Source organism: Monoraphidium neglectum, assembly GCF_000611645.1.
Source record: "Monoraphidium neglectum strain SAG 48.87 unplaced genomic scaffold scaffold00286, whole genome shotgun sequence".
NCBI classification, from domain to species: Eukaryota; Viridiplantae; Chlorophyta; class Chlorophyceae; order Sphaeropleales; family Selenastraceae; genus Monoraphidium; species Monoraphidium neglectum.
Genome location: NW_014013342.1, coordinates 11,714 through 28,863, shown reverse-complemented (window position 1 = coordinate 28,863; position 17,150 = coordinate 11,714). Strand labels below are relative to the sequence as shown.

Sequence of the window (17,150 nt, the reverse complement as noted above, 5' to 3'; positions counted from 1 at the left end):
CCCCGCCGCGCCTCCGTCCGCGTCCTGGCTCGCCGCGGCGGCGGGCCCAGCCCCTTTGGCGGCCGCGGCGGCATGCCCGGCATGGGCCCGCCAGGCGGGGGCGGCGGCGCGGCCACGGCCTGGGACCCTGAGAACCTTCTGGGTGCCCCCAAGGAGGGCCTCATCCAGCGCCGCATGATGGCCAAGCAGATGGAGAAGGACCAGGAGTTCGCCGCTGCCGTCTCAGCCACCAAGGACGACATCCGGCGGCAGGTGCTGCTGCGGCGCAGCCAGCGCAGCCCGCCGGACGAGCCGTCCGAGCTGGTGGAGTACTTTTTGAATTCGGATGCGGAGGACATGGAATACGAGGTGGCGCGCTGCAGGTGGGTGCCTGGAACACTCTGTGGTGAGGCTGGGGTTCTTTGTGTGTGCGTGCATTCGTGTATGTGTGTGCGTATGTGTGCGTATGTGTGCGTGCGCGGAGGGTGTGCGTGCGCGTCGACACGCATGCTACATGCTCGAGCGCGCATGCGGATGACTATGCCATGGACGCTGCGCGGCTTGGGGTCTGAGTATGCTGCTGCAGCACGAGCTATCCCATGCTTTGCCAGGCCAGCACCCCCTGCGCCGAAAGCAAGCACGGCGGCCAGGCTCCAGGGTTGCCCGCAGGCTGAGGGCTGCCTGCAGCACCACCGGCGTCCCAATACAGACCCTGCACCCTCAGTCAAAGTTTGCCAACACAGGTCGCGATGACTCGCAGACTGCTGGGACCACCCTACTCGCCCTAAGCCCCGCCTGGCACGCCCCCCTCCCGTCCTTTACAACAGGCCCAAGCTCACCCCCGCGTTCTTCAAGGCGCTAGACGCCATGATCGGCGCCGAGCGCTTCAACGCCCCCAAGACCGCCCTCGTCTCCGCCGCCGGCGCCGCCGCCGAGGACTCGGCCGCGGCCGCCGCGAAGTCCGAGGAGCGGCTCGCTGAGCTGGAGCTGCTGAGGCAGTACCTGGAGGAGGCTGCGGAGGCGGTCGATAAGGCGGTCGCGTCCACCAGCACGGCGGTCGAGCGCATGCGGAAGCTGCTCACGTCGCCGGACAAGAAGGCCATGATCATTGAAATGGCGGAGGCGAATGAGATCGACGTGCCGCTGATGGACCTGCTGCAGCAGAACATCGACGGCGCGAAGGCGGCGAACCAGCCGGATGCGGCCGCTTTCATGGAGAAGGTGGGGGTCGGTCGGCGGGCGGCTGCGTGCCTTGCGGTGTTGGGCTGGTGTGCGGGCGTGCTTCCGTTGTCGGAGGCGATGGGCAGGGTGTGCTGGCTGGGTCCTGCAAACACAAGCATGAGAATGCGTCTGCATGGGCGCAAGGACGCAGGCTGAGGAGGGTTTGATGGACGGCTGTGCGGCCTGCTGTGTGCAGAATAGCGCGCTGGCCTCAAGCCCATGGCGTGCTTGGTTGTGTGGGTGACATTGTGTGCGCGTGCGCGGCTGAGCCAATCCCCGTGGATGAGAACCTATCATTTTCACCTTGGAGAACTGAGACGCCCCAAAAGGGCCTGACTGACTTGCTGTTCCTGAGGGGCCGCGGCACACCAGCCCTTGCGTGCGTTTGTGTTGTGAGCATTTTTCGGAGGCATGCCTTTCCCTTGTGTTGTTGCCAAGGCCAATTGGGTGCGGTGAAGGCACACGCTGCTGAGCATGCTCAGCGCGTGCCAAGGCCTCCCAACGCCCTCGCACGCCCTCTGTTGCCGCGCTTCCGACCGTTTGAGTCTGCCCTTGCTGCTCCTACCCCTGCCGCCATTGTCGCAGGTCAAGGCTGCCGCGAGCAAGTACCTCATCACAGCCGCCCCTGCCGTCGGGGTCGCAGCCATGCCCTCCGCGCCCGCGGGCCTGGTGGGCGCAGGCGCTGACAAGGCCACCAGCCCGGGCGGCCTCATCCTGCCCGGCAGCGCGGCTGCGCGGCCGCCGGCGCAGCAGCAGCAGCGGCAGCAGCAGCCAGATGCTGCGAAGAGCCTCATTATCTGACGATTCAAATGTGAAACGTTGCATGTGGCGGTCCACATTGTTCAAGCGATGTTCATGTGGTGGACGGGTGTTTTGCAAGCCGCCGCTGCTTCCTTGTAGTTGACCATTCCCGGTGTTTACCAACCGCTGCTGCGGGTTGCACCTGAGCACCAAACCTCTGTACTTTTGATCCTCTTACGGTGTGCTTGGCAGATTGATTGGTGCAAAGATGAGCTGTAATCGAACGCTCGAGCGCTGCGCAGCTGCGTGGCCTGGCGGGTTGCGTCCTCCTGCCTGTCGGCAACAACAGCAGGCAGCATGGATATGGGAGAGGAAGAGCGGGGCCTGCAATGTTGACAGCGGCCGGTGTGATCGTCAAGGCGGTCGTGCTTGGCACTGGGACAGCTCCAAGCAACGGGGATGGGGGCTCGCTGTTTGGGAGGTGAGGCTCCGCGCTGCTGGGATGCACTACTCACCTGGCGCGTTGCGTGCCCTCTCATCGTCGTGCAGATGTTTCCCACTGCCAAGTGGGGGAGCACGAGCTGCATTGGGATTGAAACTTGGCTGCTCATCGTGCTTATCATATTGCACACCCAATCACAAAATCGCAGGCCAACATCCCGTCGTAGCTTCAGCAAGACAGCAACGGCCGACACACAAACGGGCGCCCACAGCTTCAAGATGGTTTGGAGCTCCTAGCCACTCTTATTTGATCCTGCGTCATATCAATGGCACAATTCGAATGCACGAAGGCGCTCGTCACCCGCCAGGCACGCATACCGAATGATGGCGGGAAATGGCCCAAGGCGGCCCTTCCGATACTGGTCACCAAGACCGGCTCGGAAGGCAAGGTTCACATTCAAAAGTACAAGAAGAAAAATTTGTATATGTAACAATCATACTGGAAGCGGCACGAGTCCCACCAACACAGTCCCCCATCCGACTCGATCCCCGCTGATGGGTTTGATACTTGCGATACCAGGTGAGAATCAGGATGTGAGTTGGTGTCAACAAGATGAGCCGCTCTGCTGCACCCGACTGCAAGCAGCGCCTGGGAGGCCAGACCGACAGAGTCTGAAGTGTACAGTAGACCGGTTGCGTGCAGCCTGATGCAGCCGACGCCAACTCCTGCCTCGCCTGCGCGCCTCTGCCGCACCACCCACAATAGCAAGATTCCACACACCACGCATCACCGCTTGTGCATGCAATATACCCCCTGGAATTGCCAGGAAAGCAGCGCTTGACCAAAACGGCGACCTGCCATCTGATCTGGGTCTTGGCAGCCCTCCACGTGGCGTTGGCCGCAGGTGAGGATGCCGATTTCACCTGCGATTGCTTGAATATCGCCATTCGCAGGCACATATTTCACAGTCTCCGACCGCCTCCGCGCACACCGCCCGCCCTCGCAGCTCGCCCCATAGCCGCAGCCCCGGACTGCGGCGCGCCGCTCAAACCCGGGGACCAATGCGGCGGCACGCGTGGCTCTGCTTGCCCCGGCAAGCGGTGTGTCGACGGGCCGTGGCGTGACGCCTGCTGCCCTGACGGCTATGAGTGCACCCGCAGCGACGCGCACTTCCACAGCTGCCGGGAAAGCGGGGACGGCTGGGGAGGGGCCCTCAAGACCTCCTTTCACAGGAGCCTGGGCGAGAAGGGCTTGATCGTCACTGGCCCGGGTGGCAAGGGTGCCTTCGGCAAGGGCTTGGTCGGCAAGGGCTCCATTGGCAAGGGCCTGATCGGCAAGGGCGCTACTGGCAAGGGCCTAATCGGCAAGGGCGCCACTGGCAAAGGCTTGATCGGCAAGGGCGCCATTGTCATTGGCAAGGGCTTGATCGGCAAGGGCTCCATTGGGAAGGGCATCGCCGGCAAGGGCGCTCTGGCACCTCGCGCGCCGGTCCCAGCTCGTGTGGCCCCCAACGGTGAGTCTGATAGCAACCGCTCTCCGCAGGCCGCCGCTTGGAGTGCAGATCAAGTCTCGGCCCCCGCTGCAGCGGAGCTCACTGCGTTTGCATCAACCGTTGCGCGCGGCAACCCGTCGCTCTGATGCGATCACATCGCGCAAAGGGCGGGGCTGCTTCTGAGCTGTCAGTTATGCGTGCCGCGCCCACCCAGCAGACCGCAACCGTGTCAATCGCGCCCACCCACCGCTGGGACTTAGGTGACCCTGCATACGGTGACGTGCTGAGCCTGTCCTTCTTGTTCTACGAGGCCCAGCGCAGCGGGAAGCTGCCGCCCAGCAACCGCATCTCCTGGCGCGGCGACTCGGGCCTGCAGGACCGCGCACCCGACGGCCGCGATGTCACCGGCGGCTGGTGGGTGGTGACGCTACGTGATTCGTCACCCAGCAAAGTTTCCTGGTGGTGCCGCGTGATGCCGAGAGGCCGCAACAGGACGCGCGTGTTTGCGAGGGGGCACACGCCCAGCAATGAATTGCGGAATTAAGGGGACCACCACCTGCAGGCATGCAACTCTTCTGCCTACCCAGCCGCCGGCTCGGCCTGGGGCCTGCTGGCACACAGGTTGCCTGGCTTTGCGGCGGCCGTGCTTGAGCTGCTGCAGCCTCACAGGGTGCACACTTGCTGGCACGAAACCTCAGTTTGCCCCCTCACAAAACACCAGGTATGACGCGGGCGACAACGTGAAATTCAACTTGCCAATGGCCTGGACCGCTGGCGTGCTTGCGTGGTCTGTTTTGGAATACAAGGAGGTGGGCCAGGGCGAGGCGGGTCAGGACACGTGCCTGGGGAGACGGGGGCAGATGGGGCGCACGGAGCCCAGGCAGGGGTGCGCAGGCTGGCAGTCATGGAAACTGTGAAAGGCTGCAGTCAAGCTTAAAACCAGAATTGACTGCAAACCCTGCCCGACATCAAAGTCATGGGAATGTCCTGCCCTGCAACACCTGCAACCCAGATACTTGATCACACAGTTATGCAAAGACCATCCGCATGGACCCCCGTTGTCGCTCCCTTCATGCAGGGTTATGTTGCGGCCAGGCAGTACGAAACAGCCCTGGACAACATCAAATGGGCAACAGATTACTTCATCAAATGCGTGGGGGACGGCTCCACGATTGTTGGACAGGTTGGCAGCGGGTACGAAGACCACTGTGAGTATCATGGGCTTGGAACACACGGCGGGCAGGGAGGGGGTAGTGTTGAATGTTGCAAGGGGTGCAGAGGCCGGCTGAATTCAAGGTGGGTTGTTCAGGCAGCATTGTTCAGCTGGCATTGAGAACGTTGGAGCTTGCTTGCGGGTCCGTGGCACGCTGCACCAAAGGCAGCAGAGCGTCTTGAATTACTGCATGGTTCGGCAGCAGATGCTACCCTGCTGAGTTGCAAGAGGGAGGGCAAACCCCTGCACCTCCACATCCTTCCCCTCCATCCTTGCCTGTTGTTCGCCCCTCCCCCCGACCAAAGTACGTCTGAGCCAGTATGGGCCCATCTTTCCTATCTGCTGAGCCTTCCCTAGCAAAGCCCCTACCTCCACCCCTCCCTGCTTCCAACTCTCAGCCACGTGGACGCGCCCCGAGGACAAGGTCCCGCCCACCCCTGTCTTCGTCCTCACCCCCGACCGCCCCGGCTCTGACGTCACCGCCGCGATGGCCGGGGCCCTGGGCGCCGCGTCGGTCGCCTTTGCCGACGTGGACCCCGCCTATTCAGCCCGGCTGCTGGCCGCGGCCCTCAAGGCGTACCAGTTCGCAGTGAAGTACCGCGGCCTGTACCATGACGCCATCCCTGAGGCCGCCAGCTTCTACAGGTGTGTTTACGGCTGCCGGTGTCGGAGTGATGTCATCCCGCATGGCGCACACGCGTCTTGGGCTATCCGCTTCGGCTTCGGGGTCTGAGGGCCAGCCTTGCCTCAGGCAAGCTGCTGCAAGCGAGCCTCACACGGCCTGCCACCCTACACTATACCATACGCCATCAACACCACCACTCAGGTCGAGCAACTATTACGATGACCTCGCTTGGGCGGCGATCTGGCTGGGCGTGCGCACCGGCAACCCCTCCTACAAGCAGGCCGCCCGGGAGTTTTACGGCCTGCACTGGCGGACGGAGCACCTGCAGAACCCAGTTTGGGACAGTTATGGTGGGTGCGGGGTGCCTGGGTGGCGCCAGAGCGGTCAAAGGACGGTCGTTGACCTGTGATGCAAGACACTGGGCTGTTCAATGCTGCCGCAAATGGCCACAGCCGCAAATGGCCACCACTACGGATTACACACCTCCTTGATGAATTTCATTCTGCAAATATTTTTGTGCTTGCACAGAAACGCGTCTCGACCCACTAATCAAACTTCGCGCGCCACCCAAACATGCAGACTGGGACTCCAACAGCTGGGGAGCGGTGCTGATCCTGTCGCGCTGGTTCCCTGAGGACCCCTTCTACAAGGCCCGCATGATGACCTTTGTCAACGACTGGCTGAACACGGGACCCTGGATCAGGCGCACGCCCAAAGGTGCGCGGGACTGAGAGGCACTGCAGCAGTCGACGCCGTGCGCAGGCCAGTGGCGCACGCGTGCATTTGGGTGCATGCATTTGCAGCTCAAGCGGCGCGACATCACTACAGCAAGCGGTGCTCAGCAGCAGGTTGCTCACGCTGGGATTTGACCAACGGAGGTGCTGCTTACACTACAGAGCAGCGACCTTGTTGATGAGCCAGCCCGGCCCGCCTGCTCTCCTCGGTTGCGACGCTCCCACTAAACCTGCCCCTGACCATGCACCCTGCCCACCCCCCCCCCCCAACCACGCAGGGCTGGGGTTCAGCACGACCTGGGGCAGCCTGAGGCACGTGGGCAACGCGCTGTTCCTCATGAAGACATACGCCAAGGGCGCAGGCGACCCCGCCCTCGAGCGCCGCGTCGACTGCTTCGCGCACAACCAGGTGCGTGGGGGGCGAGGCGAGTGCGGGCATCGATGGGGGTTGCAGCAGATGCAGCGGGGAACCACGGGTGCAGCAGCAGGGGCGCAATAACAATCTGCAATGCACAAGCTGCCAAGGTTCGGCTTTTGTTACGCATGGCTGACAAGTTGCTGACGTGCCCAAATAAGCTGCTCCTGTGACCACCAGCTCAGCTCAGTTTGACCGCATCATCAGCTGCTCCGCTGACTCGTAAATCCACTCGCGCGGGCCAACCCTGCCAGCTGGCCTACATCCTTGGCGGCGTCACGGGGCGCTCCTTCGTGGTCGGCTACGGCCCGACGCCCCCGCAGCAGCCCCATCACCGCGCGGCCAGCTGCCCGCGGCTTGGCGTGCCCTGCTCATTCAAATACCTGGAGAGCCGCTCGCCCAACCCCCACATCATATACGGCGCGCTGGTGGGCGGCCCCGACGGCGCCGATGCCTACGAAGACGTGCGCTCCAATTTCGTGCAGAACGAGGTTGCCGTCGATTACAACGGCGGTTTCACGGGTGAGAATGATTGTTGTGTTTGGTTCCGTTGTGAGTGGGCTGTTGCTCATCCTGTGATTAACGCCGTGAGGCGACAGGCACCTGTTCAGGGGTTGGGGCGGACCCGATCGACACACCATTAGCTGCAAATTGAGCGCTCTACTTTACAGCCGTGTACCAAGATGGACCAGCTTCCCTGTCCCCCCAAAACCTGCAGGCATTCTGGCTGCCATGGTCAAGCCCACTTTTACCTCAGCTGAGTGTGACGGCAGGTACTGACGCCCTCGCCACATGGTAATGGAGCTGGCGCAGACGCAGCATCCGTTGCCCAAGCTTGGCGGGGCATTGGTCTCGAACAGACACAGCCCTTGTACACGCAATCGCGCACGCGCAGGCGGTGTGGGAGATCAGACTGCAGCCTGCAGCATGCTGACAGGCGGTTTGAATGAGCCGACCTTCTGTTGGGAAGGTGGCACCTGTGGTGCTTTTGGCTGGCTTGACTCCTTCCTCACGCTGCCAGTGTATGGCAGTTGAACGCGAACACAACTTGCGGAGACTTCCCACCCACCCCAGCCTCCCTGCAAAGTTGCATAAGCGCTGCAAACGCGCGGCACGCATGCATAGCACATGCTGCCACGAATAGGTGCACCGCCTTGCTTGTTGCCTGGAACTGACACCATTGCGTTGTTGAGGCGTTTAATGACCAAGGTATCTCTGGCCCAAGCTTTTGCCACTGGCCTTTAATATCAGCAGTGTGAACTCCTGCACCGCTGCATTTATTTTGAATCTTTTATTGTCGCTGTGTGCGGTCAGGTGTAACCATGTCTTAGTATGAGATAAAGGCCCTGCACCAACCGTTTATTACTGCAAATAGGCAAGGAAACTCTCTGCGGAGCCGTCGTTTGTGCTCTGTGAGGCAGCTGCCGTGCAGCTGGTCATGGCAGGAGGGGACATTTCAGCAAGTGAAGAGCCAGCGCCAAGACGAGGCTTGGCGGCAGGCTCAAGAAATCATGTCGGTGACAGGCACAAAAAAGTAGGTTTGCTGCTAGCGTCCAAAGGGCACAGCTTGGCGGAAGGCATTCAAACAGCGTGCGTTTATTGAGCCAGGCACATCACGCAGGGAAGGGACAGCGCAAGTGGATTCAAGGGCGTCAGGCACGAGGAGGCGCAGCACACTGCAGGGGCCATCAGGGGTGGGGGCAGGCATGTTGCAGCCGCGTTGGGATGGGTACGCAATACAGGCGGGAATCATGGGAGGTATGCTGCTGCGTGGGGCACTGCAAGTCAAAAGGGCTAGACAATTTCTTGAAGGGGGCGTATTAAATGGTCAGAACAGATCCACTCACAAGAGCGCAGCAGCAAAGAAGAACAGGACGCCGCCGAGCGCGGCCGCGCGCCCGGGGCGCGACGTCGCGGCGGCGCCCCTGACGATGCGCACCCCGCCGGTGGTGGTGGTGGGCACGTTGTAAGTGTCGTCGATGAGCATCGAGGCGCCCCCCGCGGCGACGCTCACGTTCCAAGACGCCACCGCCGCCACGAGTGTCGAGTTCAGCGCGATCTCCTCCCCAGCCGCCACGCACCCCGCCAATGTCCGAACTCCCGCGCACGCGCTGGCGGCGTCGGTCGTCGCGTCGCCATCGCGCGCATTGAACACTTGTGTGACCAGCGCGAGGGCGGTTGGGGAGCACTGGCTGCCCGCCCAGATGCAGAAGTTGAAGGTGTTGCAGAAGTCCTGCGTGGTTTCTGTGCTCATGTCCGTGCAGGCGGCGGCATAGGCTGCAAACGCCTGTGACAAGGGTTGTGGTCGCACATAGTTTTACATCGGGATGAGATTGACGCCGTGCGCTCGCATTGATGGTGCCAAGATGCGGCCATGACCGGGTCAGATGGACGAGCTGCTTGGCCTTGCCGACCGTGGCCCGCGCCCCTGCATGGCGCACAAAGCAGATGCACTCGCGCAGACACCAAGCAGGGTTGCGTGGCGCATTGATCAGTGCGATTCCATGCAGCCGATGCTGCGCGCATGAGGCCGGATGCATTGTCGCACCGTGAAGCCGGGGCACTCTCCATAAATACTGGTCTGCAGCGCGGCCAGCTCTACGGTATACTCCTCCAGCTGGTGGTGTTGGGGGTGGGCGATTGGCAGGGTTGGGACGGGGTTGAGGAGGCGGGGTAGGGGGGTGGGGGCGGTGAGGAATGGGCAGGTCGTTTGGGTACCATTAGGCAGGTGGAGGCTGCAGGGTTGAGGAGGCAATGGACCCCCTGACCCACCTGCCCGGCGTCCATAGCGGCGACCGCCCTGTGCCTGCAGGTGGTGTTGGCCGCCGACCATGTGCAGTTGCCGGCGGCGGCGCACGCCGCGGCGCTGGTTGCCTGACGGGAGGGCGGCGCGCAGGCGGGGGTGACGTCACCGTGCGTCAGAGGCTTGGCTGAGTCGGCGACGCGCGTTTTCAGCGGACGTCGTGGGCCGATGTGCAGGCCCATCAGGTCGCCGGCTTGGGCTGGGGTGACCGCCATGTGCAGGAGTGCAGCCAACTGCAGCGCGAGCTGCGTGGCCGGCCTGTGTGCGAGGCGCCCTCACCCAGGTGCATGGGATGTAGGTGGCTGCGATGGAGCCGGGGCAGAGGTAGGTGGCCTGGAGGGATGCGCTGGCCTTGATGGGGTTGGAGCGGCAGGCGGGGGACTGCGCAGGTGGCCAGCCGGCGGGGGGGGGGGTGTGAAAATTCAGGCGTGCAGAAACTTGGCTTGGCTGGATGGGTGTGTGTTCTGGCTTGGGCGTGCCCGCATAAGGCACCTTAGAGGGTGAGGGGCGCAAAACTTTGCTCTTTGCAAGATGATGTTGCGAGGCAACCCCCTGATTGCGTGCAATGTGCCAGCGCGTGGGTGCCGGGGTGCGTGATGCACACCTTGGTTGCGTCAAAGGCGCAGCGGGCGTCGGCCCCGCAGGTGGTGTTGGTCGCTCGCTGGTTGCAGGCCAGCTCTACCGCCTCTGAGCGCAGCAGCCCCTTGGCGTAGCTGTTCTGGGTCTTGTCGCCGGCAAAGGCGGCCAGGAGGTATCCTGGTCAAGGGGTGGTGTGGCATGCGTGTTTGTAGTAGTCTGACAGAAGAGAGGCCAGCAGCCACCATTCAGCAGGGCAGGCAAGTTCTGACGAGTGAGTGTACGAATAGAAAGCTGCCTGCTGGTAATTGCTTTGCAGCAGGAGCAAGCCAAAACGGGAGAGGTGGTCGGGGTGGTGTCGGGAGCGCAATCACCTCCAGACAGGTCGCACGTGCGCCGATTCACATTCCATCGGCACTGTGCGATGCTGATGATGGCGTTGGCGGTTGTGATGCTGGCCGTCGTGCTATTGCTTGATGCCGTGGTGTTGCTGGTCGTGACCGCTATTGCGTATCGTGGCAGCGACAGCAACGCCAAGCATGCCACGTGCGCCGTCAGCAGCAGCGGGTTCCTGCCACCATTTGCCATGTTGTGGCGTCCGTGATGCGATATAGGCCTGAGAGACTCGTGTAATTGCGCCTGTGGCCTGCACACAAACGATCGTGCGACCGCCACCGAAACATACACCGTGGACCAGAGTTCAAAAGCAGTGATCTGACTTAGATACCAGCGAGGTACTGTATGTTGCTATGCCTATTCGATCCTGAATGCACTGGCTTCGTGGTGCGGTGTTTGTCAAGAGCAGTCAGCTGGATTTAGCAGGCCAAACCGGGTGACACCAGATCGCAACAAAGGTTTGCTTGACCCGACTTTCAAGTACATATAATGGTATTTAATGGATCGTGATAATGATCATCAATCAGCCTGCAGTGGGCAGCGCCGCCAGCTCGATGCGCGGCGCGGCAGCCCGCGTGTCGCGGGCTGCCTGGCGGCAGCCTAAAATATATACTAGGGCTCAGCAGGCCGCTGCGAACTTCGAAGCGGAGGCAGCGGGCGCAGCGGACGCAGCAAACACAGGGGACGCAGGGCACGCGGCGCCGACCACGCGCGCTGCTGTGGTGCGCCGTGTAAGCCGCTGGCGCGTAGCGGCGAACGACCGGGAATCGCCATGGAGTAGCCTGCATGCGGAGGTGCAGAGGGCTATCAGAATGCATCAGCTGCTTCCACGAGGCACGCATGTACTGGTGGCTGTTTCAGGCGGGCAGGTAAGCAACAACGCCTGCGTAGCGGCGGCTGAGCAGTGACCGTGGCCACTTGGGCGCTGTCTGATGTTTTTGTGCAAATGCGACCTCCAGACGCACTGCGCTGCATGCTGTTTGGCAAGAAGCGGTCCGACAGCATGCGGTCAAAAAAAGCTTACAGCCTGCGCCGCAACGCACGGCATTTGTGCGGCAACCGCCGCGCAGGACTCGCTCTGCATGGCGCAGCTCCTGCTCGACCTGACCCCCCACCTGGGCGTGCGGCTGTCGGTCGGCCACTGCGACCACCGCATCCGCGCCGACTCAGCGGCCTGCGCCGCCTACGTGGGGCGGTGGGCGGCCGAGAGGGGCCTCGAGTGCTTCCAGGAGGTGGCAGATGCAGCCCCAACCAACGAGGTGCGGCGATGTCATGGCTGCCGTCTGCAATGCGCCCGGGCGCCAGAGGGTTGAGAGCACGCCCCCCTTGAGGCTCTCTGTGGCGTGTGAAGCTATGGTCATGGCCAGGCGGGATGAGGCGAGGGCTGTCCGTGCGCCTCAACCACCTTTGACAGGCCTAGACCCTCGCCCTGCATCGGCTCCCCACCAGGGCATCGCGCGCGAGTGGCGCTACGGCGCCCTCGAGCGCCTCGCGCGCAAGGCCGGCTGCAGCCACGTCGCTGTCGGCCACACCGCCACCGACCGCGCGGAGACAATGCTGCTCAACATGATGCGCGGCACAGGCACGGCCGGCCTGGCCTCAATGCGGTGGCAGCGGCCGCTGGGCGGCGTGCCGGCCGAGGGCCGCAGCGGCGGGGGCGACGACTTGGGCGGCAGCGGCGGGAAGCTGGTGCTAGTGCGGCCGCTGCTGGACGTCACGCGGGAGCGGACCGGGGAGGAGTGCCGCCGGCGCCAACTCGGGGTGAGGGAGGTGGTGGTGGGGGGGGCAACAGCGCGTGCAGCTGCGGCAGTGTTCAGACCCAGTCCCCCACTGCGGCGTGGCAGCATTGGAGTGACCCTACGCGTGGTGCTGGTCGGGTCATCCTCTTTGCAGAGCAGCTTGTGGTGAGGAGCGCGCCCCCTCTTGTGTGCGCCTCCAACCTCCCGCTCCCCTCGCCCTCCTCACGCGTCCTCGCTGCTACCTCCAACTTTTCCAGCCCTGGGAGGACCCCACAAACTACGACGTCCGGATAGCGCGCAACGCGGTGCGCCACCGCATCCTGCCTATCATGGGGAGCATCAACTCGCGCGCGGTGGAGCACATGGCCTCGTTGGCAGAGGCGCTGGGGGCTGACGTGGAGTTCCTCGAGGAAGCCGCCCGGAAGCTGCTGCTGCAGGCGCGCGAGCTGGCGGCCGTGCGCGCCGCGCAAGCGGCGGCGGCGGGCGAACCGTGGCCGCCGCGGCGGCCGCTGCGGCGGCGGCCGCAGGCGAGCGTGGCCCTGCAGGGGGCTGGCCCGTCGCGGGCCATGGAAGTATGCACCGTTGAGGATGGCAGCCGTTTGCAGCGCGAACGCGCAGAGGACAGCGGCGAGGAGGGCGCCAGCGGCGGATGCAGCACTCGGGACAGTGCCAGTCGCAGCGGCAGCAGCGGCGCCTGCTGCTGCGAAGTCTGTTCGGGCGTCGATGGCGCCCTTGACCGGGCCCACCTGCTGACCGGTCACAAAGCAATGCAGCGGCGGGCGCTGCTGCTGTGGTTGCGCGGGCACATGGGCTCCGCGCCCACGTTTGAGTTGGTGGAGGAGGCGCGGCGCCTGTTGGACGCAGCGAGCGGCAGCAGGAGCAGCACCCTGAGGGGGGGCGGCGAGCTGGTGGTGCAGGGTCCCCTGCTGCTGCTGCGTGGCAGGTGCCGGGCCGAGGGCGAGGGTGTCGCGCATGCGGCAGGGGCTGAGCCAGGGGAGGCACGCAGCGCGGACCCTCCTGTTGCCACTGTGTGGCGCAGCCGCGCCGGCCTTGCTGATCTGGCGCCGCCTCACAGCAAGAAGGTATCTGCCAGGTGATTTTTTCGATTTTGATGGACCACTGTCCTCTTCACACGCTTCCCTCATTATGCATCCAGCTGTCGCGTGTTTGCTTCACTCGTGCCTGCCCCACTGTCTACTGGTCAGCGCCAGCGCCGCAGCTTGCGGCGCATGCCGTGCACTCTGTTTCTATTGGCCGCTAGGCATGCCCATCCCAGGCAGCCTCAACCCCTATTCGTGGCCGGGACAACTGTGCCACTCCTTTTGCAGCACATCGGGACGCACTGAGCACAAGCCTGGGTGGTTCAGCCACACCCGGTGCCTTGCCTGCCCCTGAGCTGTACTGACTTTGGTGAATGTGACCTGCCCAGCTCATGTAACTCATCAGGTGACCCCAGACAATACCTATACAACCATTGCGCTATAGGAGGGCATCAGGAGCACAAACAACGCAAGCCGTCGCCGCCGCCACCTGCCAGAGAGCGTACATCACCCAGAATCCGCCACCCGTAGGCCCCCACCCCCTGCGACCGGCCCCACCGCCGCCGCCGCCCCGAGCGCCCCCATCTCCTCGGCCCGCTGCTGCGCCTCTGCCGCTGCCAGCCGCACCACAGCCTCAGGCGCGACGCGCTCGCAGCACATGGGGCAGGCGCCCTCGGCCGCCAAGATGGCGCGAATGGCGCTGCCGCTGCAAGGGAATCGACATGCAGGGCACTCGCACCAGTCGTCGAGTGACATCCGGTTGCCTGCCGGGGTGGCGTGGTCGCGACGTTTTGACTCATCAAACATATGGAGTGAGTAACGTACGTTGCCGAGCGTGGGAGGAGCGCGCGATTCCAGGCAGCAGCAAGCAAGCAAGTAGTTGCCGCACGCACCACCCTCCGCGTTGCCACCCTCCCTCCGCTCTCGCGACTTGGGATGACAGCCGCTGCGCGCCCCAGCCAGCCAGCTTCTACCCCGCCGGGCCCCGCACCCACCAGTGGCCACGTCAAAGGGGATGACTCCCTGGCAGCTGATGCACACAAGGTCGCACTCTGGGCCAGGCAGCCCGCAGAAAGGGCAGGGCGCGAGCGGGGGCGGCGGCTCCTCGCCCCTGTCGGGCTTGCGGACCACGAGCTCCACCTTTTTGCGGTAGCGCTCAGACACCTGGGACCTGAGGGTTTGGTGGAGAAGGGAGAGGGTGCACATAGGGCGGAAGCTGGGTTGGGTGGGCGAAAGCACTCTCTGTCCAGTGGCCCGGCTCTCCTTTGTCAGGGCTTTTGTGCTATGTGTGCATGCTAGACAAAGTGTGTGCATGCAGGCACGGCCTTTCCTCCCTTGTGCGCAAAAGAATTTTGTCTGCGACGACTGCAGGAATGCCATTCTTTGTGCAGCCGTAGCCCCGACCGGCCACCCAGAGCCAGCCCTGCATTCCCCCCTCTCACCCCCCACCTGTACTCTGGCCGCATGAGCGTGGCGGCGCACTCAAAGGCGGTGGCCTTGAGCCCGGCCCTCTGGCACTCGATCACCGCTGATGTCAGGATCGGCACCACGTGCTTGGGGAACCTGGGTGGCGGCCATGGAGGACCGGTTGCGTGTGAACGAGGTCGTATGCTCCAAAGCTGGAACAGCCGTCGGCGTCTCGTCAGGCATTTGGTTGGGACTTCAGGCCAAAAGTCACCACTTGCCTCGTGTGCATCCAGCATCACATATCGCCGCGGCGGCTGGTGCTTGACCCGCATGTAGGCACATGTCATGCACAACGGGCGCTTGTGCACAATGGGCTCCATTCGGGGTGCAGCCCAACCCGCGAATAAACGCATGTGCGCGCAACTCAACATGCACATACACGTGCAGGCGTGCATATTGTGCGCGTGCACGCGTGCACACACACACACACACACACACGTGTGTGTGCGTGCGCACACATACACACACACACTCACAAGCACATGCGCGCTCACAAACAAAGCCACGTGCATCCTGCATGCCCCCGCACCACAATGTAACAACCCTAATCCTGACCCACACCTGCTGATGCTGCGCGTGACGCGCGCGAGCATCCGCGCCGCCCCCATGTGGTCGTCGCGCGCAGCCAGGCTCTTGACCAGCACGTAGCTGTGCAGCAGCAGCAGCGCCGCCAGAAGGTCGCGCGGGGGGCGGGCCCCGAGGTTGCGCAGCTGCCTGACGGCGCGCAGCAGCTTGGAGTGCGCCACTCTGTAGTTTCCGTCCTCCTGAAAGGGTGGGTTCGCATGGGTTGAATTGTTTACATCCACGGGCTTCATTGTAAGGATCAAGGACGAATGTGGCTGTCGCAGGACGGTCTGGTCAGGCGATTCAGAACTGGCCAGCTAGCACACACGGCTAGGTATGGGCGGGAGGGGCGACAGCAGCTGGACAGGCACTGCTGTACGGGGCAACTTGGGGTTTGCGCGTCAGACACGGATCCTTGAGGCAGTCAAGGCATCCAAGGGAGATGGTCAGGGTCTGCAGCATGCTTTTCTAAAAGCGCCAGGATCTCGGAGGGTGCCTGAAACGAGCCACCTGTATGGAATGCCCCCAAGACCCCACCACGGGCGCGTGCTCTGCCGCGCGGGCCCACCTGCTCGATGCGTGCCAGCTCCAACGCCGCGCGCCCTGCCTCCGCAGGCCGCCCCAGCGCCACGTGGAGCCTGAAGCGCAGCTCTTCCCGAGGACCCTCCTCCAGGCTGCCGCCGCCCCCGCCGCCGCCCCCAGCGCCAGCGACTCCGCTCGTGCCGGCGCCGCCGTCAATGAATGCCAGAACCCTCTCGGCGAGGACAGCGTCGCCGCCGCGAGCTTCAACCAGGGCAATCGCCTTGTTCGCCGCCGCCACCCCGCCAACCTGTGATGCGGGCGTCCGGCGCCGCGCCTTATGCCAGCGGCACTCAACGGGCCGTTTCACACGCAGCATGCAGGCCGGCGTGATGTAGGCGGCGCTTGCACAAGCTTGTATAAAATGCCTCAGCGCAACCAAACAAGCCTGCTTTGCAATGCAAGGATCCCGGGATCCGCGAGCCCACCCAGGCGCCCTCACCGCCAGGTACAGGCGCAGCGCCTTGTCAGGCTGCTCCGCGCGCGCCCACATGTCGCCCGCCTGCTCCAGCTCCCCGCGCTGCTCGTAGTACGCGGCGATCCGCTCCACCTGGGTGGGGGTCGCGGGTACGAAGCGTTGCATGGTCATATGGGCGACAAGACGGCGGCCCCATGCGAAGTGATCGCACACAACAGCGCAAGCGAACATTGTCTGTCGGGCATGTCAGGGGTGATGATGCGCAAGGACGCCCCGCGGCGCACCTCGCCCTGCGCAGACGCGCTGGCCGCCACGAGCGACGCAAACGTGTCCATGTGGCCCCGCGACGATGCGACGTCAAAGGCCTGGGGTCAAACGAAAGAGCGGGCCGATGTGCAAGAATTGCTCACGACGACTTAGAATCGAGTAAGGATCAGGCTGGCAGCACCTGACATTGACGGTCGCAGCTGCAGGTGCGAACTCACTACATCCCTCTGGGTCCCCACACACGCAGGGCCAGCGAGGCCCTTCATGTGTAGCCGGCCCCCAGCATGGGGTCTACCCATGGCCGGAATGCAGACAGGCACAAAACCTGCGGCGCCCCCAGCCACCTGGTCCATCTCCCCCGCAAGCAGCAGGAACTCCACCGCCGCCCGGTGGTCGCCCGCCGCCAGGCAGTGCCGCGCGACCGCGGCCGCCGCGGCGG

General features: G+C 63.8%; 5 protein-coding genes across 5 annotated transcripts in view; 3 read left to right on the top strand and 2 right to left on the bottom strand.

Moving 5' to 3' along the window:
- Positions 1 to 72: 72 nt before the first annotated feature.
- MNEG_2516 (hypothetical protein) lies at positions 73 to 2,001 on the top strand (the record flags this gene model as incomplete). Its single annotated transcript, XM_014049011.1, has 3 exons — positions 73 to 362; positions 807 to 1,200; positions 1,786 to 2,001. 3 exons carry the CDS (start codon positions 73 to 75, stop codon positions 1,999 to 2,001), a joined length of 900 nt encoding a protein of 299 aa, XP_013904465.1.
- A 329-nt stretch (positions 2,002 to 2,330) lies between these two features.
- Positions 2,331 to 7,642, top strand: MNEG_2515 (hypothetical protein; the record flags this gene model as incomplete). Its single annotated transcript, XM_014049010.1, has 11 exons — positions 2,331 to 2,422; positions 3,337 to 3,896; positions 4,136 to 4,289; positions 4,597 to 4,684; positions 4,954 to 5,083; positions 5,487 to 5,733; positions 5,915 to 6,063; positions 6,293 to 6,430; positions 6,726 to 6,856; positions 7,117 to 7,384; positions 7,581 to 7,642. 11 exons carry the CDS (start codon positions 2,331 to 2,333, stop codon positions 7,640 to 7,642), a joined length of 2,019 nt encoding a protein of 672 aa, XP_013904464.1.
- Positions 7,643 to 8,705: 1,063 nt separating this feature from the next.
- On the bottom strand, positions 8,706 to 11,642 carry MNEG_2514 (hypothetical protein; the record flags this gene model as incomplete). The annotated part of the gene is made up of 6 exons (XM_014049009.1): positions 8,706 to 9,149; positions 9,411 to 9,479; positions 9,635 to 9,736; positions 9,945 to 10,046; positions 10,270 to 10,421; positions 11,603 to 11,642. 6 exons carry the CDS (start codon positions 11,640 to 11,642, stop codon positions 8,706 to 8,708), a joined length of 909 nt encoding a protein of 302 aa, XP_013904463.1.
- A 77-nt stretch (positions 11,643 to 11,719) lies between these two features.
- MNEG_2513 (tRNA(Ile)-lysidine synthase) lies at positions 11,720 to 13,473 on the top strand (the record flags this gene model as incomplete). Its single annotated transcript, XM_014049008.1, has 3 exons — positions 11,720 to 11,896; positions 12,087 to 12,413; positions 12,634 to 13,473. The coding sequence occupies 3 exons, from the start codon at positions 11,720 to 11,722 to the stop codon at positions 13,471 to 13,473; spliced, it is 1,344 nt and encodes a 447-aa protein (XP_013904462.1).
- Positions 13,474 to 13,923: 450 nt separating this feature from the next.
- The window catches only part of MNEG_2512 (WD repeat-containing protein 19), a gene marked incomplete at both ends in the record, with an annotated part of 10,973 nt that continues 7,746 nt past the window's right edge, over positions 13,924 to 17,150 (bottom strand). The window contains 7 exons of the mRNA XM_014049007.1: positions 13,924 to 14,122; positions 14,408 to 14,587; positions 14,866 to 14,979; positions 15,445 to 15,647; positions 16,016 to 16,276; positions 16,469 to 16,576; positions 16,729 to 16,809. Coding sequence (XP_013904461.1) covers positions 13,924 to 14,122; positions 14,408 to 14,587; positions 14,866 to 14,979; positions 15,445 to 15,647; positions 16,016 to 16,276; positions 16,469 to 16,576; positions 16,729 to 16,809 — 1,146 coding nt within the window. The remainder of the gene's footprint in view (positions 14,123 to 14,407; positions 14,588 to 14,865; positions 14,980 to 15,444; positions 15,648 to 16,015; positions 16,277 to 16,468; positions 16,577 to 16,728; positions 16,810 to 17,150) is intronic.